Source organism: Anastrepha obliqua, chromosome 1 (genome assembly GCF_027943255.1).
Source record: "Anastrepha obliqua isolate idAnaObli1 chromosome 1, idAnaObli1_1.0, whole genome shotgun sequence".
Classification (NCBI taxonomy): Eukaryota; Metazoa; Arthropoda; class Insecta; order Diptera; family Tephritidae; genus Anastrepha; species Anastrepha obliqua.
In genome coordinates this window covers 131,910,056-131,936,941 of record NC_072892.1, presented here as the reverse complement: position 1 = coordinate 131,936,941, position 26,886 = coordinate 131,910,056, and the positions used below count along the sequence as shown (strand labels likewise).

At 39.8% G+C, this 26,886-nt stretch overlaps 1 protein-coding gene across 1 annotated transcript in view; it reads left to right on the top strand.

Annotated features, from left to right (window-relative positions):
- Positions 1 to 1,620: 1,620 nt before the first annotated feature.
- Positions 1,621 to 26,886, top strand: part of LOC129237257 (uncharacterized) — an 82,045-nt gene continuing 56,779 nt past the window's right edge. Inside the window, exons 1-2 of the mRNA XM_054871874.1 lie at positions 1,621 to 1,660; positions 4,684 to 4,837. Of these exons, the coding sequence (XP_054727849.1) occupies positions 1,621 to 1,660; positions 4,684 to 4,837 (194 nt within the window). The remainder of the gene's footprint in view (positions 1,661 to 4,683; positions 4,838 to 26,886) is intronic.

Genomic DNA, 26,886 nt, shown 5'->3' with positions numbered 1-26,886 from the left:
ACGATTGGACTTCGTAAAACGTGCTCGCAGTGGTCATGCAAAAAAATCGAATTGCATACTTAAATGTATATGTTCAAACTCGATAATAAAAAAAAAAATTAGTTAAAAAAGTCAAACCGTTTGTGTTTTATTCAAAAAAGTTCAAAAGCTGAAGCGCTCTTACTGAAAAACCCTATATATGGTTTTACTGCATTTACCAAAAAAACGTTGTTTCTTGCTTAGGCCCAGGACTTTTAAGTCCATGTGTTATATATGAAAAATCGACTTAGAGGTTTGGTGGAAAAAATGCAATATAAAGCGATTATTGGTGAATCATTAATTAATCACGGATTGCTAATGCACCACTCGACAACCAGATTTTTCCGCTGAATAACTCCATTTTTTTGCACGAGTACTCAACCCAGTATCTACCAGCCTCTACTTGATGTGATAATGGCTTGGAATTTAAGTGTACACGCTCGATTGTGCAACATTAAATGCAGTGAGCGAGTAATCACCTATTCCGCCTTTAGTAACTCCGCCGACCAAGCTGAAAAAATTGCAATAAAGGCCGCAATTTTTTGCTACCGCTTGCGGAATTTTTATTAGCCTCCTCGGTTTAGCTGAGCAAGTGAATTAATAGCTACGGCCGAAGCCACAACAGCACAGCAAATAAAATTGCTAACGGGTGTATGAGTGTGCGTCTGTGTGTGTGTTGGGTAGGTAAAGTGAATTATGAACTATTGTAGTTCAGTGTTGGTGAATTATATGGGCGAAATTGAAAGTAAGCGCTTACTATTATTATTTAATTAAATGTAATGAATTGTTATGAGCTCCTGAAAATATGATGAGTGAGTAAAGTATGAGCAATTCAATTACACAGGGCAACAAAAAAAAAAAAAATCTGCGGCAATAATTTTGTTAATGGTTTTCATTAGCACCTGTATTATATATATTGAGTATGAAATTACATTTTTTGAATTGACTCTGGTTCTTGAGATAAACGCAAAATTAAAAATTACTAAAAAAATTTAAAGTGCCCTCCTACAGTTGCACTAATTTGATTAAACCTAACTACGGTTTCGTTATCTGTTTGCATATTTAGGTACAACACTTTCACTTATTTGCTGTTAGACTCAGAAGTTATCAGTTAGTGTCATTTTTCAGTTTTAAAGAAATTGTTGTCTCGAAAATATGAGTTCGTCACGAAAACCTTGTGTTAACGATTGCAACAGTTTTTGTTATATATGTGGCAAATTTTGTTCGCAAAAGCAAAGAAAACAGATCACAGAGTTTGTGAAAACAACCTACCAAGCATACTTTGGGATAAAGTATGTACAAAAGAATAAATATTGGGTACCCAATATTGTGTGTAAGTCTTGTGTAGAATCTTTGCGATACTGGAGCCAAGGAGGACGTAAAGGGCTTCAATTCGGAGTACCAATGATGTGGAATGAGCCAACGAATCATTTTAATGACTGTTATTTCTGTGCAGTAAAAGTTAAATGTACAAACCGTTTTAAGAAACGGAATTGGGTTTATCCTAATATTAAATCAGTTAGACCCCCAGTATTGCACAGTGACAATTTACCAATTCCTGTGTTTACAGGACCATCTTCTGCTAACTGTAATGACATTGAAATGTTAGAGAATTCTGACAATCAAGCAAGCAGCAGTGAAAGTGAGGAACAGGGAGAACGGTTCCACCAGGATATAAAAATAATGGAAGAAAGGTACCAAGGTCGATGGGACTGCCACATGATGGCAGACTACTGCTGGACCTTATTAAGGGATTGTCCTAAGCAAAACCATAACTGAAAAGCCAACAGAAAAATTTTTTTTGTAATGTTTTTAAATTATTTAAGTTAACTGCAAATATATATTTTTGTTTTTGTATAATTTTTAATGAAATATATTAATAAAAATATTTTTTTAGTGCATATTGGTATTTTAATACTGTTTTTTCCAGTGAAATAGATAATAGTCTTTATCTCAAAAACTAGAGTCAATTTGAGAAATCTAAAATTTTTCTAGTATTCAGCACACTAGTCTCACACAGAATTGACTTAAACCAACCCTGCCGCAAAATGACTGTTCCCCAGTGTTATTAAATTGTTAAAATATACATATTTTTTTAATTTTGTTAACCCGCTATCTGTAGAGCATCAGGGCGCTAATTTTTTTTCCAAGCCAAATATGGTCGTACGTATGTTTAAGTTGTTGATTATTCTATTGGTTCAGATTTCACTCCACTCTTTTCTAAATCCTTTCTCTCCTCTCCCATCTCTCGTAAGTCCTATCTGCTTTGTTAAATCAGAAATGTGCCAAGGAAATTGGCCTCAGAGCCCATTCTAGCTTAACAGTAAGAAGTCTCGATATCTACGATACCTACGTGTCCCGGAACCCATGTTAGCATCAGGATATTATGTCTAACGACATAATTCAACCTGGATTTACAATACTCAATTACCCTTGAAGCAGTTTAACAGCTGTCTAAGGCCATGAGCGCAGCTTTGTTGTCGCTGCAGACACATACAGATCATTTGAACAGCATACACCTCCGCTCGAAACAAAGATGCGTGCATCCCAAGGGCAAAGTGTAGTTTTGTCCGATTGGATTCCACCTCAGAGCCGGAGCCATGCTCGGTCCTGGAGCCATCCGTGAAAATGCGAGATCAGTGTTTGCCGGGCTCATTTTCAAAGTTTGACCATAGTTGAGCGTCTGGCAGCACCACACTGTATATCTTGTCAAGTACGACTCCTGATGGCTTGGAGTCAAGAGGCATGGCGAGGATAGTTGGAGCGAAGTCCAAGCATCTCATGCCGGGCCTGAAGCAATCGGAAAAGCTCCGGTGCAACAGATGGATGCAGTGTTTCGACGTTTATTTCGGACTTTGTTGATCTATGCTCTATCAAGCTGTTATATATCTCACTTCTGCGTTTGAAGTTGCAATATTCTTTAAAGTTACGAATTATTTAAACAATCAAATAAGACATTATGTGAAGTATGTGCCCTTGGAAGTTACAACTTTACTCCATCTTTCAGGCAGCATACATACATTGAGCCAGTTTGTGATGCTTTCGTAAGAAGTGAACCACTCTCCAATAAGGGGTGACCGTATTGATCGGAACAGAGAGCAATCCGAAGGTGCAATGCCTGGGAAATACGGCGGGAGGCGCAAGATTTCCTTATTCCCTCTAAATATTTCTCTATCGATTTAGCAACGTGTGACCTGGCGTTATGATGCAGCAAAATCAGTTTATCATGTCTAGCGTCCCACTCCGGCCGCTTTTCTTTGAGAACTCGATTCAAACGCATTAGCTGCAGTCGGTAACGATTGCCAGTGATGGTTACAGATGACTTAAAGAGTTCATAATAGATGACATCCCGGCACCCTTCTGGTCCCAACAACTGCACAAAAAACCATTTGAAGCATGAACTTTTTTTTTCGCTGACGATGGACTTGGCTCCCCTTGCAGGCTCAAACTTTTTCGACGCTTAGGGTCATCATAATAAATGCATTTTTCATCGCCAGTGACTATTTTTCATCTACCAATAAACAGGACAATTTTGCAAATAATCTTTAAGTTTTTTGTCAAGTTAGCTGAATTTTCAAATTAAAATGTATTCGTTGACATGTGCGGTTTTGTTAGTGGAGAAGGAAAGTGAGAGAAGCAAACGGAGTCTCAGAATTGAGCGAAAAATATTGAGAGATCCAAGCAAGCTTCTCGATATGAACGAACCAATGTAAGTGCTTATCTTTTTATTCCTGAAAAAGTTAACTCAAATACGGTTTAAAACAGGTTTATCAAAAATTACCAGTTAAATAAGTTGTGAGTTTTGAGTTTAATTGAAAACAGCGCAATCTCAGCGAGGTGATCTTCCAAAATTCCAGGTCTCCGACTATTCTCTGTTTTACGGTTTCTTACGGAGGGAGGATATCAGCTCGCAGTTGGCAAAGATTTTGACGTGCCAATGGGGCAGTGGACATTTAGCTGTGTGCTAAAAGACGTATTGGCGTCACTACAAACACGATTGTGTCCTCAGTAGGTAAATCTGGGCATGAGTGCCAATGAAAAATGGCAAAGCAAAAAGTAGATTTCCTGGCATCATTCTGTGTATGGATGGGACGCACATAAAAATTATTTCCCCCACTAAAGAAAAATTACTCTACTACAACCGGAAGGGCTACTACAGTATCAATGCTATGATTGATTTCTCCTTTATTAGCTCCAACAAAGTGGGATATTGTTGCCGTGTTGTTACAACTTTACACCTGTGGAAGTCATATAAAAGTACAAATACTTCAAACATTTCTTTTTATTTATAGTTTAGTTAATACAGGACTTACATTTTACAGCTTTTTTATTTGTTTACTCGTTCTAATTTTTGTCCGTTAGTCCAACGTCGTCGTAGAAAAATTGTACGAAACTCTAATATTTGACATTGCGAGTGTACTCGGTGAATGCTACTCTACGAGTTTCGAATGTACGTTCGGAGCTATTCGAATTGTATGATTACAATTTCTTAGTTTCTACGAAAAACAGGCTACGATGAATTGTATGATAGGGCTGATTATATTATATATATATATATATATATTTTTCTAATTTTATCATTAAGAACTTTTTAGTGGCTTCATTATAAAAATCTCACACACAAAATCGCACTTTATCATCATCAAATTTTCAAACTCTTTTCAGACATTCACATGAATCAGGCGCTCTACCTCTCGAATCTCTCCGTCCCGCGCATTATCGATGCCGCACAAAAGGCGAAACTATTTTGCAGCTACGAAATGGGTAATCGCACACTCAATTCAGTTAAGTGGTACAAGAATGGGCAAGAATTTTTCAGGTGAGTTAAACTGGAATGTAGGGTGAAGGGAAATATTGAAATTATTTATATTATTACGGGTCGGAATTATTTAAGCCATTAAACCAACCTAACTGACGTTATAAAAATCGAGATTCCGGCGCAATTAAAACAACATTTCTTTAATGCATATGTATGTAAGTATGTATGTAGGCACTCGTATATACACACAAAACATTGTAACCGAATTTGAATTTTTGTCTGTACTCTACTGGACTTTATTCGATTTTTTTTGCATCAGCGCAGTCGAATTTGTATTTTTGCAAGTTTGCTCGTGAAATTGAAACTGACATGAACTGCAACATGCAGCTGTCACGCTGCCAGCAACACATACACAGGCATGAACAATTTCACAGTCACTAGGAAAAATTTCAGTAAATTTAGTAAATTTGAAATCATAACTTTTGACGATTTGTTCTATAAACTTCAAAAGTTCGTAGGTCATTCTTTGTGAAGATATTAAACTAATTTCGGCATATATTTCAGCACCAAAGTACGACAATTTCTCTGAAATATATTTTCATAGAAGCTTTTATGGAATTTTTCGAAGCTTCTTTTAAATATTCGAGGGTCAATAGAAGTCAAAGCTCCCTAGCCGACTTCCGCCAAGGCATCCAGTAGATTCAATAAGTGTTAAAGTTTTTCTTTTGCTTTCATTCACTGCAACTCCATAATTCTCAACGGGCTTATGACTTCACATGCTAGCATAGGTGCGTAAAAAAGTATGTTTGATTTAAAGCTATAGGGGTCAAAAGAGCATAGGTTCGAATCTCCGTGCATGAAATACCAAAATGATAGAGAAAGTTTTTCTAATAGCTGCCGCCGCTTGGCAAGCAATAACATATTTCTGTATTTCTGCCGTGAAAAAGATCCTCATAAAAAACATTTGCCATGGCTTAAAACTGTAGATCCGTCCATTTATGGAACAATGTCATGACGCAAATAGGAGGAGGAGCTCGGTCAAACATCAAAAAAGAGTATAAGCGCCAATTATAAATGTTTTATTAGTGTCATTCTTGGTAGATCCCACCTATTTCTCCTGTCTCTCAGCTGACTAATGAAATTACTAACTTTTTATTAAAAAAAATGTAGTAGGGAAACGACCCTAGCCTTGTTTTCGTACGAGTAGCAAAAACAAAAAAAAAATTAGTTTTTGCAAATATGTGAAATGTATAATTTTTTAGAGAATTTTCAGATTTTGGATATTTTCAACTGGAGCAGAACTAGTCTCCCCCAAACTAGTCCCACCTAAACTAGTTTCATACAACACTAGTTACACATGAGTTAGAATCCAGACTCAAATCCTCACTGCATAACAGTAGTGCATATAATACACTTACAGGCGCATTTTTGATCGCTCTCATAACATCTCTCTGTCTTCTATTCTGAACTAGTCCCACCCAAACTAGTTTTGCAAATATGTGATATGTATAATTTTTTAGAGAATTTTCAAATTTTGGATATTTTCAACTATAGCAGAACTAGTCGCCCCCGAACTAGTCCCACCTAAACAAGTTTCATACAACACTAGTTACACATGAGTTAGAGTCCAGACTCCAATCCTCACTGCATAACAGTAGTGCATATAATACACTTACAGGCACACTTTTGCTCGCTCTCACAACGTCTCTCAGCCTTCTCTTCCCATCTATCCGCCATCCGCTGTTACTTGCCACTCGTTGAAAGTGAGTGTTGTCGCATCGCACAACTAATTTGAATGTGTAATTGAAATTGGCGCAGATTGGCTGCGAGCTACGAGTTGAAAGCAAGTAGAGAATCAGTGGCCCCTTGCATCACACTGAACTTGTAATTTTACGTGCCACCGAACATGCAAACGCCGCACATTTTTTCAGCCAACCCTATTGGTTAGCCTCTTTCAGCTAGGTTGCATCTCTTCTCCTCCACCACGCCTCACCCTATTCGGTTGCGTAAGTCTCTGGCCATTATGCATTTGGCGATTTTTATTGGCCTTGGCAGCTGCAACATTTAATTGATGGAAAATTCGCTGCCGCTCTTAATTGGTCGAAAAAATACAAAGTAAAAAATTTCATCGTACATTTTTTCAATTTATTTTGATTTTTGTATTTTTTTTTTGCTCGGCAACAACTGCACTGCACAAACTTTTATTTGACAATTTCGTATGTAGTATTAATAGTCGGCATTTATTCCAATATTCAGTCGCATCCTGGCCGAGCCATTGAGCACGGAAATATTTTAGCTACTAATTTACAGCATAAATGTTTACTTTTAGCAGATGTCAGTGTACATATTTAGGTTTTTGAATAAATGGAGCATTCCATGGTTACTTATGGACATATTTAACTTGTTTTATGATTTTAGTTGTAATATTGATTTATGAAGTTTAGTTAAAATACATCCAGAGATAGGTTGACTGGACACGGTAAATATGAATTTTATTTAATATTTTGGGTATTAGATTTCTTTATATGCGAGCACTTTAAACCCAGTTCTACTTCAACCGAAAAAAATCGCATAAAAAATCGCATTTACATGCTGAAATTCCCAAAAAATAGTTCTTCTATGAGTTAACTCAATTTTGCTGGACTAACAGAAATTGTTATATCAACAATCCTGGCAATATCGAATCAGAATCGAAGATGAGAACATTCCGCTATAGCAGGAACTAAGTAAATAAGAAGGATACCATTACTGAAGTTTTGTGTGTTAGAATTTTTATGTAGAAAATAATTTTTTCATTTTCAAGTTTTAATAAGAAAAGATACGCTAACATATTGAAGAAAGTAAAGGGTGTTTTTTTAGAGGTTAGGTTTTCAAGTTGGCACTACTTTTTTCGTAAATGGTCTTTTTGACAGCTGTCACTTGATTTATGCTCAGTTTGGTTTGCCATTTCATAATGAAAAGACTTACACCTGAACAACGTTTGCAAATCGTGCAAATTTATTACGAAAATAATGGTTCGGTTCGCGCGACGCATCGAAGAAAATTTTGTTCAGCGATGAAGTTCACTTTTGGTTGAATGGGTATATCAATAAGCAAAATTGTCGCATTTGCAGTGAACATAATCCGCAAGCCATTGCTGAGACGCCGTTACATCCTCAAAAAGTCACTGTTTGGTGTGCTCTATGGGCAGAGGGAATCATTGGTCCATATTTCTTTAAAAATGAAGCCGGCCATAATGTTACAGTCAATGGAGAGCGCTATAGAGCCATGATTAATGACTTTTTCGTGCCTGAATTGGACGATGTTGATGTGGACGACCTTTGGTTCCAACAAGACTGCGCTACATGCCATACAGCCAACGCAACAATCGATTTATTGAAGGAAACTTTTGGTGAGCGCATTATCTCGCGCCGTGGACCTGTGGCGTGGCCTCCAAGATCGTGCGATATAACACCGCTGGACTATTTCCTGTGGGGCTATGTGAAGTCGCTTGTCTACGCAGAAAAGCCCGAGACGATTGACGTCTTGGAAGAGAATATTCGGCGCGTTATTGCTGACATACGGCCCCAATTGCTGCAAAAAGTGGTAGAAAATTGAGCCTCTCGGCTGGAATTTATTCGAGCCAGCCGCGGCGGCCCCTTGCCCGAAATCATTTTTAAAACATAATGGCAAACCCTTATCTTTATAATAAAGCTAAATTCTTGGCCATAACATTAAATTATATACATACGTTTTATTTCATCTTGAAAACCTAACCTCTAAAAAAACACCCTTTAAAAAAAGTTCCAGAGCTTTGTATAACAGGTGCAATGGGCACCACTCTCACGGGGGCACTAGACAAGATACTTGATCTTCACGCAATAGACTTGGTAGCTAAAAACTCCTGCAAAGAATTTTGCACTTAGGCTATTGAGAACTGTATAATTATATAATTACAACTCCTCCGAATTCATAAATAAACGTTTACATTGACAGCCAAACAACCATCAAAGTAATAGCAACTGTAATGGCAAACTCACACTGCTTGCTACAATGCCGGAACAGGTTTGATGAGCTCGCAACTGAGAAACAAGCGCCCATATACTGGATTCGAGGACAGGAAATTGAAAGCAGGCGCAAATCTTTCTATAGTTAGCACGGCCGATTTACAACCACCTCTGTGCAAACAACGACCGAATATAGATGCAGCAATGATTCAAGAAGCGAATGGTCAATGCGTGATCAATAGGATCAACCAAGTCCAACCTAATCTAACCTACTTTTTCATTCCTTTTGATGCATTTCAAAAGAAAACACCTTTTCTGAAATTTTTGTCTATACGCAACCCAACTTTTCGATTGGTACTGTCACGAAGAAAGTTCTGAGGATGGTCACTGATACCGAGAGTAGGAAGAAATTCCTGACGACTTTGATGCCTATGTACAGGAATGGCGATACCCTAGAACAAGCCCTAGATGTTAAGCTCTTCAAAAGCTGAAAATCGTGGAATCACTGCTTCCGAAACAGAAACTGAGATACCCTTAAACAACAAGGCCATGTTAACCAAATTCGTCTTCACTACAGAAGAAGAAATACTAAAGGCTGCAAAGAGCTTAGCCGACGCAAAAGTTCCTGGACCACCGAATGGAGTGGCAAACAAATGCTTGAAGCTAACGATCATATAACAAACCAAAGTGCTTGAACTTGTCTCACACCGGTCTCTCGGGGTGCACCTTTCCGATAATTTCTAACGCCAAAATTTAATTCTGCTTCAAACTCAGTTGCGAGAAACTCAGTTAACCTCGGAGAGGACTGATTACATCGTCCCAATGGTAACATTCAATAGGAATTTTGCCACTCTCTTCCCATCTAAGGAAGAATGGAATAAGGTATTCTCACTAAACAACTTCGACACTACAGATGGCAGTAGAATGGATTATGGTGTAGGAGCTGTGATATAGTCTCGCAGACTTAAAATTGAAAAATCTGTGCGCCTCCCTAATACCAGCATTGTACTCCAGGCGGAAGTAATTGCAATTGGGAAAGCTTGTAAGATACTAACCGCAGATTTCTCTTTTAAGGGCAATATGGCTATTCTTTTGGATAGCCAAGCTACAATTCAGGCACTGGATTTGGTCACAAAAACCTCTAAACTGATGGAACAAAGTAGGAATAGCCTCACCCCCTTGAGCGAAAACCATAAAGTTACCTTAATCTGGGTCCCGGAACACCAAAACATTGAAGGTAACGAAAAAGCAGATGAACTGGCAGGAAAGGGATCTGCCATGAATAACGTTCTTGCAGAATCGGTATTCACACCGAATTACGGATTATATATGAAGGCACAAGAGGAAATGCAAAATTAGCAGAACGTTATAGCCCATCTATAACTTCAAGCAATCGTCAACATTGATAAACATGAAACGATGGGCTGCTAGAAGGCTCACGACAGTCGTAACTGGCTTTTGGTCCATCGGAGAACAAGCAGCCAAAATGGGCATCCCTCACAACTCATACTGTCACAGTTGTAAACAACCAGAGAAAAAGGAAACAATCTTCCATTTCTTCTGCGAATGCCCTGCCCTATGGAAGGGCAGAATGTTAATCCTGGGCAAACCGCTGTTCGAGAGAATCGAACAACTGTCTGGCTTAGATGTTAAAAACCTTCTTCTTCTTCTTAATCGGCTGTATAACCGCTTACGCGATTTTGGCCGAGTTTAACAAAGCGCGCCAGTCGTTTCTTTCTCGTGCTAACCGGCGCCAGTTGGACATACCAAGTGAAGCCAAGTCCTTCTCCACCTGATCTTTCCAACGCAGTGGAGGCCGCCCTCTTCCTCTGCTACCACCAGCTGGTACCGCATCGAATACTTTCAAAGCCGGAGCGTTTGTATCCATTCGGACGACATGACCCAGCCAACGTAGCCGCTGGATCTTTATTCGCTGCGCTATGTCTATGTCGTCGTAAAGCTCATACAGCTCATCGTTCCTTCGTCTGCGATATTCGCTGTTGCCAACGTGCAAAGGTCCAAAAATCTTACGCAGAATCTTTCTCTCGAACACTCCAAGCGTCGCTTCATCGGATGTTGTCATCGTCCAAGCTTCTGCGCCATACGTTAGGACGGGCATGATGAGAGTCTTGTAGAGTGTTAGTTTTGTTCGTCGAGAGAGGACTTTACTACTCAATTGCCTACTTAGTCCAAAGTAGCAGTTGTTGGCAACAGAGATTCTACGTTGGATTTCAAGGCTGACATTGTTATCGGTGTTAATGCTGGTTCCTAAATAGACGAAGTCTTTTACAACCTCGAAATTATAACTGTCTACAGTAACATGGGTGCCGATACGCGAGTACGCCGACTGTTTGTTTGAAGACAGGAGGTACTTCGTTTTGTCTTCGTTCACCACCAGACCCATTCGCTTTGCCTCTTTATCCAGTTTGGAGAAGGCAGAACTAACAGCGCGGTTGTTAAGACCGATGATGTCAATATCATCGGCATACGCCAGCAATTGTACGCTCTTATAAAAAATTGTGCCTGAGCGACTAAGTTCTGCGGCTCGTACGATGCTCTCCAACATCAGGTTAAAGAAGTTACACGACAGCGAGTCACCCTGTCTGAAACCTCGTTTGGTATCAAACGGCTCGGAGAGATCCTTCCCAATTCTGACGGCGCTGCTGGTGTTGAGCAACGTGATCTTACATAGCCGTATTAGTTTTGCGGGGATACCAAATTCAGACATCGCGGCATACAGGTAACTCCTTTCCGTACTGTCGAATGCAGCTTTGAAGTCGACGAAAAGATGGTGTGTGTCGATTCTCCTTTCACGGGTCTTTTCCAAGATTTGGCCTATTGAGAATATTTGGTCGATGGTAGACTTTCCAGGTCTGAAGCCACACTGATAAGGTCCAATCAGTTGGTTGACGGTGGGCTTCAGCCTTTCACACAATACGCTAGCTAGAACCTTATAGGCGATATTTAGAAGACTAATCCCGCGGTAATTGGCACAAATTGCAGGATCGCCCTTCTTATGGATTGGGCAGAGCACACTTAAATTCCAATCGGCAGGCATACTTTCATCCGACCATATTTTGCATAGAAGCTGATGCATGCACCTTACCAGCTCCTCGCCGCCATGTTTGAATAGCTCACCCGGTAGCCCGTCGGCGCCCGCGGCTTTGTTGTTCTTTAGCCGCATTATCGCTATTCTCACCTCGTCATAATCGGGTAGCGGAACGACAATTCCGTCGTCAACGATTGGGGTATCGGGATCTTCACTTTCTCGGTGACATGCGCAGCTGTCACTGTTTAATAGGTTCGAGAAGTGTTCCCTCCATAATTTAAGATTGCTCTGTACGTCAGTCACCAGTTCGCCGTCTTTGTTCTTACAGGAAAACGCCCCGGTCTTAAAACCTTCTGTAAGCCGCCGAACTTTCTGGTAGAATTTTCGGGCATTGTTCCTGTTGGCCAGCATCTCAAGCTCTTCGCACTCACGTATTTCGGCCTCTCGTTTCTTCTTTCGGATAATACGTCTCTCTTCCTTTTTCAGCTCTCTGTAGCGATTCCACAAGGCTCGCGTTGCGCCCGATCGCAGCGTGGCTCTATAGGCGGCATCCTTTCTTTCTGCGGCAGCATGACATTCCTCGTCGTACCAATTGTTTTTTCGGGCTAGCCGGAATCCGATTTCTTCTTCGGCGGCGGTACGTAGAGAACGAGAAATGTTGCTCAATTGTTCGTGAATGCCGGTTTGTTGGGCAGTACTCGCTGAGAGCAGGAGTGAGAGTCGACTGGCGAATCTTCTGGCTGTATGTTGTGATTGCAGCTTTTCGATGTCGAACATTCTTTGCGTAGGTAGATGCACGTTTTTTGCTGCACAGAGGCGTGTGCGCAGTTTGGCTGCAACAAGGTAGTGATCCGAGTCAATGTTGGGTCCTCGGATCGTACGTACATCTAATACACTAGAAGCGTGTCTTCCATCTATCACAACATGATCGATCTGGTTTCGCGTTTTTCGATCCGGAGACAGCCAGGTGGCTTGGTGAATCTTCTCATGCTGGAATCTGGTGCTGCAGACTACCATGTTTCGGGCCCCGGCGAAGTCGATCAGCTTCTGTCCGTTACCGGATGTTTCGATGTGCAGGCTGAATTTTCCGACTGTGGGACCAAAAATTCCTTCCTTGCCCACACTGGCGTTGAAGTCGCCAAGCACGATTTTTATGTCGTGGCGGGGGCAGCGCTCATAGAAACGTTCGAGGCGCTCATAGAAAGAATCTTTGGTCGCATCGTCCTTCTCTTCCGTCGGGGCGTGGGCGCAAATTAGCGATATGTTAAAAAAACGGGCTTTGATGCGGATTGTTGCGAGACGCTCGTCCACCGGAGTGAACGACAGTACTTGGCGACGAAGTCTCTCTCCCACAACAAATCCGACACCGAATTTGCGCTCCTTTACATGGCAGCTGTAGTAGACGTCGCAAGGTCCTACGGTTTTCTTTCCTTGCCCCGTCCATCGCATCTCTTGGATGGCAGTGATGTCAGCCTTTACTCTCACGAGGACATCAACCAGCCGGGCAGAGGCACCTTCCCCATTAAGGGACCGGGCATTCCAGGTGCATGCCCTCAAATCATAGTCCTTAGTTCGTTTGCAGGAGTCGTCATCAGTATAGGGAGGTCTCATCCGAGGCTTTTTTAAAGTTTTCATTGGGGGGGATTTTTAAGTGGCGGGTCCCAAACCCAGCGCACAACCAGCTATGCTGGGATGCTTCGCCTTCTCACTTTAGCTCACTCCCGAACGGGTGTTCGGAAGCTACCCAGAGGATACGTGGGCTAATCCCTGCCGTTGAGAGCTGCTTGAACCATATGCAGAAGAATCGTCCTGGCCATTCCCAAGTGAATGGCGATCAGTAACTTTCCCCACTTGCGTGGACTTCTACACATGGAACCATCCTCCTTAAACCGCACAGACTGGATAAAGTCTTCCTGTAAATAACTGTTAAACAAGTTAGTAACGAGGATGTGGCAACAAAATGGTGCGGAAGCGCTAGTTGGATTCTGGTTGAATCCCCAACCTTAGATATCATTATAAAAATTATACTCTAGCCAGATATTATTTTCGAAACATTAAAAACTCACTCTTTTTGTAGACCTTTTATTAATCTGCATCTAATTGAATTTTAAGATATTTAAGAATCGAAAATTTTCAAACGTCTGCGAGTTACACTTTTTATGGAATTCTCCACATGTACTAGTTACAGTTTTTTTTGCTGCTATGTTTTGTTTACTGTTAGTTTGATGGCTTAATATTATTTGTGTGTGAAATCAAATAAGCCGACGTGCAACAACTGGGCTAATTAAAAGCTATTAGTGACATTTTGTCCAAAGCAATTTGTTTAACTTAATTAAGTGGCAACCTGCAACTCTCATCACAAATCAAAATCAAAAACGTACCTTAATAAAATTGCAAGTCCTAATCAATTATGCGGGAAACGGTAAAATCCTGTAAAAACGGTGGAATTGTAAAAGAACGCTTTTTGTTTTTAGTAAAATAAATTGGCACAACTGTAAAAGTTGAATTTAGTTTTAAAAATTTTTTCTAACATGCGGCCATGATGTCATGTGCGCACTCGCACTTGAATCAATGTAAAAATCAGTTCTACCGAATACGCCGCTCAGAAATACGACACCAAAGGCATTACTTTGGCTTTTGTTTTTGTCCGACCCTTTGGTCGATTTATCCTTCAATAATGGTCACTGATTCCTATAATGACCAGTATTTTTACAATGATAACAAGTAACTGTTTTTGTGTTCCTTGTTTTGTTTACATTTGAGGTTGAAATATGGTTGCTATTTTTACATTTCTTCTGCCAACCTTTAGCAACAAATGCGGAATTGCGCTCTGTTTCACTCACAAGAACCGATCCATTCGTCACTAATGGCGAATCCTGTTCCTCTTAACCGTTGAGACGTTTCTACTATTTGTGTCACATAATTCGTCATATTTTCACTGTTTTCTAACCTTATGGATATAAGATGACGAAGCAAACTAATTCTTCTCGAAAAACCTGAATCGTCGAACAAAGAACTCAGCTTTTCCCACAACTCTTTCGTAGTCTTAGTTTTCTTTATGTACACAAATAAAGGTGAGTCAATCGTCAAAATCAGCTTAGCTCGAGCTTTTGTATCTGTCGCAGTCGCTGCTTCCTCGGTTCCTTCGTCTTTATGAATTTATCAGCGTGGCACGTTTATGGCACGTTTGTAAGATAACTGGAATACATTTTTCTGGCTTGCACCACACTAAATACCACAATTAACACTATTGAAGCAAGCTATTAGCCCATAACCTTTTATAAATGAAACACGTGGATCGATTTTTTATAAACATGGTAGCAGAGCAAGGTTTCAATCCTTTTTTTCGATCGAAAACAGAACTTTATTGCCAGATTTGTTAAGTACATCAATGATTTTAACACAAATATTTAGCTTTAGATGATGCTAGAATATACATTTTGATATACATTTTCAACAAAACAAAATTGACAAAATGGTGCGGTTTTGAATTTTGCACTCTAAAAATCGCGTTTTTTTTTCAGTTAAAAAAAAAAAACGAAATAATTGAAATAATAATATAATTCTAGTACAGGCGATAGCCATTGATGTTGTGAACAACAGATTAACAGACGATTCGGTTAAATAATTTTTTTCCCCCCCAAAAAAAGTCGTTTCGAGATAAATGAATTTAAAGTTTGAGGCGCAGGAGCGTCCGGAATGCTCTCTACCTCGTTAATGGGCTGTAGAAGCTATAATATTGGGAATATCCACATAAAAATTTCACAGTATATTCTCAAGATACTATACTTTCAAAATATAGAAAAATCAAAAAAATCGATTTTTTGAAATTTCTAAACCACCGAGCCCCCTTAAGTCGGCACATCGACAGATTGGGTTATGGGGTTCCCAACTAAGTAAATGCGGATTTCACTCATAGAAGGCTTCAGTTGAATTTTTAGGTTTGCAGACGTAGTACAAATGTAAAACACATTTTGCTATTTAATAGTTGGCAATTCGGCAATACTGCTGTCAATCAGTAAAACAAAGTTCGGTTGCGTAGTTTTCGTTAGGCGTTCGTTGAAAAATGGAAAATCAAAAGGAACATTTTCGTCATATTTTGCTTTTTTATTTCCGAAAAAACCGCAAGCAAGTCAAGTTATGTGATGTTTATGGTGACGAGGCCTTAAAAGAACGGCTCTGTCAAAATTAGTTTGCTAAATTTCGTTCTGGTGATTTTTCACTCAAAGATGAAAAACACTCCGATCGTCCAGTTGAAGTTAATGACACCCTAATCAAAGCAATAACCGATTAAGATCGTCACAGTACAACACGCGAGATTGCAGAGAAGCTTCATGGGTCGCATACGTGCATTGAAAATCACATAAATCAACTTGGCTATGTTCAAAAACTCGATACATGGATTACCCACGAACTGAAAGAAACTCATTTAACGCAACGCATCCAATGAAAATTGGATTGTCTACAACAATATCAAGCGGAGAAGGTCGTGGAGCAGGCCAGGTGAACCAACTCAAACAACATCAAACGCTGATATTCATCAAAAGAAGGTTTTGTTATCAGTTTGGTGGGATTACAGAGGAATTGTCTACTTCGAACTCTTACCGCCCAACCGAATCATCAACTCTGATGTCTACATTGAACAATTAACGAAATTAAACAATGCAGTTGAAGAAAAGTGGCCCGAATTGGCAAATCGAAAAAGTATTGTATTCCATCATGACATGTGGCCTAGCAACACAACTTTGGTCACTGTGCAAAAATTATTGGAGCTTGGTTGGGATGTTTTGCCACATCTGCCATATAGTCCTGCCCTTGCACCATCTGATTATTTTTTGTTTCTATCTTTACAAAACTCCTTGAATGGTAAAAATTTCAATATTGATGGTGATGTCAAATCGTAACTGATTCAGTTGTTTGCTAATAAAAACCAGAAGTTTTATGAACGTGGGATTCTAATGCTGCCTGAAAGACGGCAAAAAGTCTTTGAACAAAATGGGCAATGCATTACAGAATAAAGTTATTTAGTTTCATGAAAAAATTGTCTTTGATTTTCAAAAAAAATCCGCAATTACTTAGTTGGCAAGCCAAAAATAGAACACTGGCTATATACAGCAGTGGTACGACCTATTATAACACACGGTGTCTTAGTCTGGTGGCCAACACTCGAGAAAAGAACAACAGTAAAATGCCTACAAAGTTTTCAAAGGGGTGCTAGTCTCTGCATAAGCGGGGCTCTAAAGACTACACCCACGGCAGCGATAAATGTCTTGCTGCACTTATTACCGATTGAGGCTTACAGCAAACCGCTGGCGGCGAAATCGGCACTTAGGTGAAGAGAATCTTTAACTTAGCGACTAACAGAAGAGGTCACACAAGAATACTAGACGAATATCCCTCTCTACATCGAACGACTGACTTTTATAGCTCAGTAGAGTTGCATTTAAACACATCCTTTACTACAACTTTCCCAACGAGAGAAGATTGGGGGAATGCGGTAATGCGGTAATGGACAATAGGAGCGGAAGCAGTATCTATACTGATGGTTCCAAGCTACATGATCAAGTAGGCGAAGGTTTATTAAAAACTTTTCTAAATTTTTTTTATGGTTTTCACTTTATTTATTGAGGCACAACAACTCAAGTCGTGTTTTACCTGGTATTGAAATAAAAGCAGAGCGCATTGGTATTAAATAATGGCAACTCAGTTATTTTTCCTATGTTTTCTACGTGCAAGTATTTAACATTTTTAAAAGTAAAATATTAATTGAAACAATGTACATAAATAAGAAATAGATAAATATATTTTTTGTTTTCATGAAACTCGGAAAATTAAATTTTTTATAGTTTTTTTTTTGAGCGCTTCTTTGTGAGGGCTTGAATAAATCCTCTTAAGCTGCATATATTTTTATCTTATTGTGAAAAAATATTTAAAAAAATAGAATTAATAATTGAAAGTATTAAAAAAGAATACCATGGTTTGCAATTGTTAATATTCCAACCAACGCCGTAATCTAAAATATCATCGATATCAAAGCACACATTTTTTTTTAATGCAATCCGGTCATCAGCAGGCAGGCAGCCAGAGTCAACAAAGTTCCACGTGCAAACAACACTGCAAATGTGTGTGTTTTGCCATTCCCATTCTCTAACAATTACCGGCATTGAGCGAGTGGTCCAATTAATTGGCTTTATCAAATGGCAAATTCAAATAGAAGTGATGGCACACTAGATGCCACAGCCAGCAGGGAAAATCATAGATTCTGAGCAGGCAGTAGCCTGCTAGTGAATCAGACCCATAGCTAAGATGGCTCGTATAATTCGCTGAATGGGTAAGTAGCTTTTCCATTTTTGTACGGATATCTAAAATCCTCAGACTGAGCCTTCCTGCGTAAGTCACCACCCACTGGGCGCATGAACGTAAACGAATGAAAGGGAGCAAGCAGTCTAATGGTTATGCCAAAATCAGTCAAAGTATCAGATACGCTCGCCTCTGTCAGCAAACTTAGAGTCGAGCATGACGTGGCCATGATACCGAAAATGAACACTTTGTGTACTGCATTTAAATCTAACAGGATTGCTAAAGTCATGAAACTGTCTTTTATTACGATCAAAAAAAGATTTTCAACTATTGTGTAAGTAGTTGGGGTTCTAATGGCAGGCAAGAGCTCGCATGTCTCCCCTAAGAACTTCAGACCAATCAGCCTTTCATCTTTCATGCTGAAAACTTTTGAGAGACTGATTGACCTGCATTTAAGAAGCGAAATTCCTCGGGGATGTTTGTCGCATACCCAACATGCTTATTGTAAAGGTAGATCGGTGGAATCTGTCGCCCTTCTGGAAGCAATTACTAAGTCGCTGGGTAAAGTGGGGGTCGGAGCCGACCTTACCAGAATTACCAACATAATGCTTTACGGCAGAATAGTCGTGGAAAAGTGGGGTGGCAAATTACTCTGCAAGGGCGCCATTGGCAAAAGATGGGGTATTTCGCCTAGAGTTGTATTTTAGCTCTATAATACCATTTTAAACCCAATTCTATCATATGGAGCTTTAGTCTGGTAGAACTCACTAGAGAGGACAACACCGCTGAAGAAGCTGGAGAGGATTCAAAGACCGCACACATATGAAAAGACTGCATAGCGCTTAACGCACTGTTAAAAGTGATACCTGGAGACATCGCAGGCAAAATTGCCACCGCACGTACCACAATCAGACTAAGGGGTACATGCTCGACCTAACTTATGGACACTGAAATATCTTAAGAAACTTCGGGTTCATCCCCCTGTCGACGGATCAATTTACACCCTCGCTTAGTCCAAGCGGCACAGTCTCCACTCGTAAACCATCAAGGGAGGAGTCGACGGAGGGCCATACTTGGAAACAGCGCCTGGTGAACTTATTCACGGATGAATCGAAGTCGGAAGAAGAGTCCTTTCCGAGTAAACTCAAATTCAGGTTACGGACCACTGCAGGGTGCTCCAAACAGAGGTATTCGCAATAAAAAAACAACTGATTAAGTACTCAGATGCGTACCAACTGTTAAGAAAGAAATATTTAATTTACTTTGATAAACAAGCAGGAATTGTGGCCCTTGGTAAATGATGGTGCATTCCAAACTGGTCAGAGAACGCCTCGCTTTACTTTCGAATGCAACTGAATTCTTTGACATATGGAAATGGTCACAGCGACAGTGTACGAAGTTGTGAGACGGATGAGCTGGCCAGGGTCCCTTACCTGGGAGATGATTTCCCCACAAAGGGAGTGGATTCAGATCACCTTGACCTCCAGGAAAGATGGACTTCGCGCCAACTGATCGAGCACTAAGGAAGTACACAAACTTATAAGGTCGCGGAATTCATTTGGCTCCGAGTGAATCGGGGACGCTCGAGCGATCTTCTGATATTGACAAATTATCAGCTCTCGAATTTCATGGGTGCACTTATAGGACACTATCCGCGAGGTGTGCATGCTGGGAGACTTGTAATTACCTTTTGTGGCATCTGTAGGGGGAATGAGGTGGAACCATCTCAGCACCTTCTCTGTAGCTGCCCTGCTCTCGCGGAGCTAAGATTTAGACATCTTGGCACTTACTTCTTTGCTACGCCTGCTAATATAGGAGACCTTGACATTAAAAATTTGATGAGCTTCACCAGCAGCATAATGCAGTTCATGTAACCGCAACACAGTCATCGTTCATAATCCACGTATAGTAAACCCATACTCCTAACCACCTCATCCCGTCTCTCTCCGCCCTCTCCTTTCGCCCTATCGCTCTTCATCCACCTTAAACATCTTAGAAGGAGTTAGGAAAGCGAACCTAGCTTTTTATACCTCTAAGAGAGTTTTAGGTAAGACCTGGAGAATTAAATCTAAGGTTGCTCATTGGCTTTATGCTGCTGTCATCAAACCCATTCTTCTATATGGAAATGATATCTGGCGGTGTGCTATGCTAGAAAACCTATTTTAATTTATTGGATAAGGCTGATCGCCTTAAGGCTCAGAGCGAGCTCACAATGGAAGACTGTCACTCATGGATATTCAACCATATCATATACGAATATCACCAGTGATTATCGCCCTCCCTTTCTCTGCTTCGAATGGAATTTCATAATGAAAATCCCTTCTAGGCTGGAATGGCTTGAAGAAGATCCATCACCCAACACACTCGTTAAGATGTACACGGACGGATTTAAAAAGGATCAGGGTTATATTGCGAAAAGTTTTTTATCAGTGAATCCTTTAAACTAGCGGATCACTGTAGTAATTTCTAAGCGGAAATAAACGCTATACATGAAGCCTTAAAATGGTTAAAGATAAACACAAATATCATCAACAGATATCTGCATTCTGTCAGACAGCCAAGCTGCCCTACGGGCGCTGGATGCTTTCCAAATAACATCAAGGAGTGTCTTACATTGTTACCAGACATCTCTTAGGGAGATGGCCAAACAATATCGTACCATCTTATGCTGGGTTCCAGGTTACAGAGATATACCAGGGAACTGGAGGGCTGACCAACTTGCAAGAGAAGGTACTTGTACGCCAATCATAAACACGTTTATGGGGGTACCTCTCGCAACTTGTAAGCTTCTTATTAAGGACGCGCTAATCAGTTCTGCAAATCAAAGATGGGTTAGCGTTAACACCTTTGAAATTGCTAGGCTAAATCTACGTCTGTCCAAGAATATTATAAAATTGAGTAGACTTCAAATTAGGACCTTAGTAAGGGCCCTCATCGGACATTGTCTTATAGGAAATCATGCAAGGAGATTAGGCGTTTACAGGCATGGTTTCTGTCGTAGCTGCAAGAATGGGAGGGAGTTGGAAACTATTCAATACCTTTTTTGCACATGCCCGGCTCTAGTCAGAAGCAGGAACCGATGTTTAGTATCCTACTTCTTTATGAATATAGATAATCTATACACTTTGGGTAACAACAACCTTTTACTCTTTGTCGAAAGTTTAGGATGTTTCAATATGGAGAGGGAAATGTCACCCAGCCCCTACGGCTCACAACGGACCCATTTCGTTGTCTAAGTTGCATCGCTGTCTCTATATGCGATGCGGCTGCCAAACCTAACCTAAGCCTAGTGTAAGTTGTAGTAGAAATTGAAGTGCATGGAAGGTAACCAGGAGCATCGCCTATTTACTTTGCCACCATTGAGCATTTTTCACTCACTAGGCGCTATAGTAGACCAGAGTATTGACAATTTACTAAAACTCAGTGAAGCAGTGCAACATTTCTACGATCTCAAGCCTACGCTTGTAGAATCTAATTACCAACACTAAGGACCAATTCGCGTTCAGTGTTGATCGTCCTATCATTTCCATATATTCGTTAATTTTAGTAAGACATTTTTATTAATTGGAATTTACTTTCACTATTTCGCGAATTTTCCTGCAGGGCACAAACTACTATCGATGCACACACACATACTCATATACCAGCTCTTGCGGCATGTGTGTGTGGCATTTTGTTAGGCTGGTTTTATGTAAATTTATCTGCGGCAAACTAAGCCAAAAATCAATTTCAATTAAAATACGCGATTTTCTCCTTTCTTTTTTTCGTGGTTTTTTTATTTTTTCGCTATTTTTGTAATTGTCAACAGCAAATGGCCATGCCCGCAATAAAGAAGCTAAATAAAGGAGAGCCGCAATGGTGAAATCCCTAAACCGTGATTAAAGCCATAAAAAGCCGACATTTAGCAAGTAAAACAAAAACAATAGATGAAATTATTTTCAAAGCCGAGCGCTTAATTCGCTCGAATATGAGAAAAACAAAAGGGGAAGCTGTTCAGTGCTTTCACAAAAACAAAAAAAATATTTAAATTTTATTCATTAGAAAACATTTAGGCAATTCACAATTCAGTCATTTTTTATTGGACCATAACTTTTATGGGTTCATATAGAAATAAAATTTCTTTTATATGCAGAGATGTATTTATTAGTTAGGCATGAACAATTATTAATATTTGATTTTACTTTTATTACTATTTTTTCCTTGCTTCAAAGGTATTTTTTTTTTTATTACCGATTGCCCAATGAATACAAATTAAAAGCCGTGTTGCCAAAATATTTGTTATTTGCAATATGAACCCGAAAAAATCATCTACCGCGAGAAAATATTTTACTTATTTTATTTGCTTAGTAGTTCCACGTACATTTTTTTAAAGATACTGGACTGGATATGAAAAATAGAGATAGAGAACTGGTATCAGAACTTTCTTGTGGTAATTTCTTTTGCACCGAAAATAATAAAGAACTGGGAATTTTTTTTATTTCTTTTTAATAATTTTTTTTGTGAAAATGTTCACTATCTTCGATCGAATCTACCAGAGATTCTGCGAGGCTCAGTCGTATCTTGTCCAAAGATCATTCAATGGCTTCTTGGGTCAAGAAGCCAGATGGCACTTGGACTTCTACGGCAGAAGAGTCTCTAGAACTTCTCTTAAATACTCATTTTCCAGGATGCAGCGCTCACGACAGTGATGTTGGGAGAATTCGGCGGAGCCGCTATGACAGCATCTTGCGGATGTAATAGTCACAAAAGAGAAGGTTGCATGGGCAATCAAATCGTTTTCACCTTTCAAATCTCCAGGCCCTGACGGGATTTTTCCCAAGATGTTATAGGAAACTCTTGATAATATTCTGCCATGGCTAATGGAAATTTTCAAAGAGTGTCTAAACCTAGGTTATATTCGAAATAGCTGGAAACCTGTTAGAGTCATCTTCATACCAAAGGTGGGCAGAAGGGGACATGAATCAGCGAAGGACTTTAGGCCAATTAGTCTGTCGTCCTTCCTTCTAAAAACATTTGAACGGCCTTTGTGTATTCCTAACATTAGAAGCTCGCTGGAGAGTTCCAGTATATCAATTGCAGAGCGCTTCAAGAGGTAATCCGAACAATAGAGGGGTCTCTAGCGAGATCTCTAGCAAATACACCATGGCAGCTTTTCTTGACATAGAAGGCGCATTTAATAACATTAGCACTGACGCTATCCAGCGTTAATAAATTTAGAGATGGAAAATTGTATCAACAATTGGATCATCTCTATGCTAAAAACCAGGATAATTAGAGCTAATATGGGTAATATCAACATAACAAAAAGAGTCCACAGGGGCACTCCACAGGGGGGAGTATTATCTCCACTCCTCTGGTTATGTGTTATTAGTAAAATCTTAACAAAACTTAATGAAGGAGGGGTAAAAGTGGTCGCGTACGCTGATGATGTGGTGTTAATGGCACCAGGACCGTGTCCCAATACCATCAGTGGGATCATTCAAAGGGCGCTAAGCGAGCTTAACTCTCGGGCTACAGGCTGTGGCCTAAGTTTAAGCGCGCGTGAAACAGAATTCATGCTTTTTACGACCCAGTGCAAAGTACTTAGGGGTAATTCTGGACTTCAGACTTAGCTGGAAATTAACTATTTAAGAACAGGTAAAGAAAGCAGAAATCGCTTTATATGCCTTAAACGTATGCTCGGAAGAAGATGGGGTCTTCAACCCAAGCATACATTATGGTTGTATAAGGCGGTTATACGACCAATTTTAACGTATGGCTCTGTAGTTTGGTGGAAACCTCTAGAGAGAGAATACAACATCAAATTACTTAGCAGAATACAAAGATCAGCCTGTGCAATAACAGTCGGTGCGATCAGACCATGTTCTAGGGAGGCCCTGAACGCTCTGACACACGTTATGCATTTAGGTTAAATGAAGCGGGTCAGTGGTAGCAAAAAGCTCATGGCCATGCCAGTCTATTACTGCGACAAACCCAGTATATCTCGAAGAGGACTGACTACATCGTCCCGACGGTGACATTCAGTCGAAATTTTGTCGATCTCTTTCCATCTCGGAAAGAATGGAATAAGGGACTCTCACTAAACAAGTTCGACACTACAGACTATACAGATGGCAGTAAAATGGATTGTGGTGTTGGAGCTGATATATATTCTCATAGACTTAAAATTGCAAGATCTGTGCGTCTCCCTAATGTTTGCACTGTCTTTCAGGCGGAAGTGCTGGCAATTGGGGAAGCTTGTAGGTTCCAAATCGCATATCCCTCTTTTAAGGGCAATATCACTATTCTCTCGGATAGCCAAGCTGCAATCCAGGCACTAGGTTCGGCTACTATAACATCTAAAGTGGTGGGACAAAGCAAGAATAGCCTCATCATCTTGAGTGAAAACCATAAAGTAACCTTAGTAAAGTAGTAAAGTAGTAGTAGTAAAGTAACCAGTTAAAAGTTTTAATTCTACTATGCTGAGTGAAAGTCGCTTATCACAAATTCCTCTGTACGGCGTTAGGAATTGTTCCGCTTGTTGCTGATCGATAGAAGTTCGCTGGGGACTTCCTCCCACTAGCTGAGAAGTTCGTTGATGTGGCCCTTTGTAAGTCCAAAAAAAGGCTTAGGACAGGAGGACTTGCTTGGAGGAGGCAAATAGCACTGAGCACTTTCTCTGTGAGTGTCCTGCCTGAGCTAGAGCAAGACTACGATTTTTTCGTTCCGATGTCGTGAGAATGAGTAATGTTCGTGCTCTAAAAATGGAGGATATATACAGATTTGCCAAAGAGTCTGGAAAACTCTCACAGGACTAACTAACTTTGCCTCTGTCTGCATTCTTTCCTATCTCTTTCTCTGATACTTTTCTCCTTTCCTCCTCGACTATCTACCCTCTTTCTAGAGCTCTAAATACAATGGGCTTTTTAGTCTGAGTGTTTTAGGAGCCACCAAATCTCATGGTGCTCCTTAGCTCAACCTATTCAAATTTCAATTTTAATTTTCAAAGCTTAGGACCAATTAGAGGCATGTTGAACCCTTTTTTAGCTCGATTGTTCGCTATTTTATTTCCCTCGTGTCCTTCGTGTGCAGGTACCCGACCTAATAATAATATGTGGAAGTTGTCTAGCATATTGAGAAGGTTCAGGAAGTCATATACCATTTCCGAGGTGGTTTTAGTGGATAGAGCCGCCAGACTATCTGAAAGTATGTTAATGTGAGCTCCTCTCATTTTTCTGCGGAGACATTCCCTCTCACATATCTCGACGGCATGTATTTCTCCCTGGAAAACTGTTGGGTAGAGACCCATTGGAAGGTTTTTTTTAAATTAAGGCCAATTGATTTCCGCCTCTATTCTACCATCTTCTAACTTCAATCCATCAGTGTTCCATATCTAGGATCCGAGTTTGAAGGGGATAGAATTATTTTTCCAGGCCGTACGTTGATTAATAAGAACTTGAAAGAGAAAGGGTTTGGGAGATAATGCTGGTAGTCTTATAAGATTTTGAAATATCCTTTCACCTCCACCTTTTTAAGCGCTCAAACGTGCTTCTTTTTCAATCGAATTGTAGCTACCATTTGGCTTTTTCAGGGTACATTTGACGTTTGAGTGATCTTTTGGTCTTTCTGGAGACGGATGCATTCGGTAGATTTGAAATCTTTTCCGAATAATCCGTCCAAGAAACTCATTCAGATTTCCTCAACTCTTTGCCTAACTTTGTTCAATTCGAATATAAAATCAGTTATTCTCTATTCTCTGCTAAAAAAAAAATACAAACGACCTCCAATCTAAGGTCCAACTCGGTTTTTTCATATTTTTCCTATTTGTAAATAGTCTTGCTCAAAGTAATTTTCCAAAAATCTTCCTAAACGAATTTCAAAAATGTTTAAAAATATTTCCACCGGCTAAAATATTCTGCAAAATATTTTTTTTCTTGGCCTTTTATACTTTCCGATACTTTGGTTATCTACTAAATGGAAAGAGAATAATATTCAAGTGCATATGCAAATACTGTGGCCCCAAAATTGCAGCAATACTCACAATCCGTAGAAGCGCCCGCCCGCTGTTTATTTGCCTATTTCAAGGCGCATTCGATTTTATTTCCAATTCAAGGTATACATAGCTGTGAATTTTATTTGGCTTTTATGCATATATGCGCATATAAGTTTTGCATATTTTCACAAGCAATCAAACGTAGATTTTTCCAGGCCATCAAGGCGTTAAATTAATGCACCCTCCTCCCAGGGTGGGCAACAAATTTTCCGTGACACCTTCAATAAAAATGCACTTTTTAACGCTTAGCTTTTTGAACGTCTGCTCAATTTTCAGCATCATTCTTTTCTGCATAAATACAAACCATTTTTTACTTTCGCATGCAATTTCCTCTTTTGAATGCAAATTTTCTTGTGCATTTATTCATCATCAGTAGAGTGAACAAGAGTGCTAATGGTGGCCGATAAAATACTATACGAGGAAGAGATGTTGAAGTGGCATCAATTTTGGTTGTGCTGACTATGTAATTTTCATAGTTTTTTACCTTTGTTTTAGTTATACTACACATGTACATATATACACATATACACACAAGAACACGTGTTGGCGTAAGGTCATTAATCATGCAGGCAATCAGTCATTCACTTGCTCTACCATTCACTCATGTAAATATGTTAGGCCGCAAGCACACAAGCATATACATATATGCCACCTACACCACTACGGAGGTACACCCTCAAAGTCACATATCTGCCCATTGATTCAGTCAGTCATTCATTTTTTCTCTCTCAAAATTTTCTAC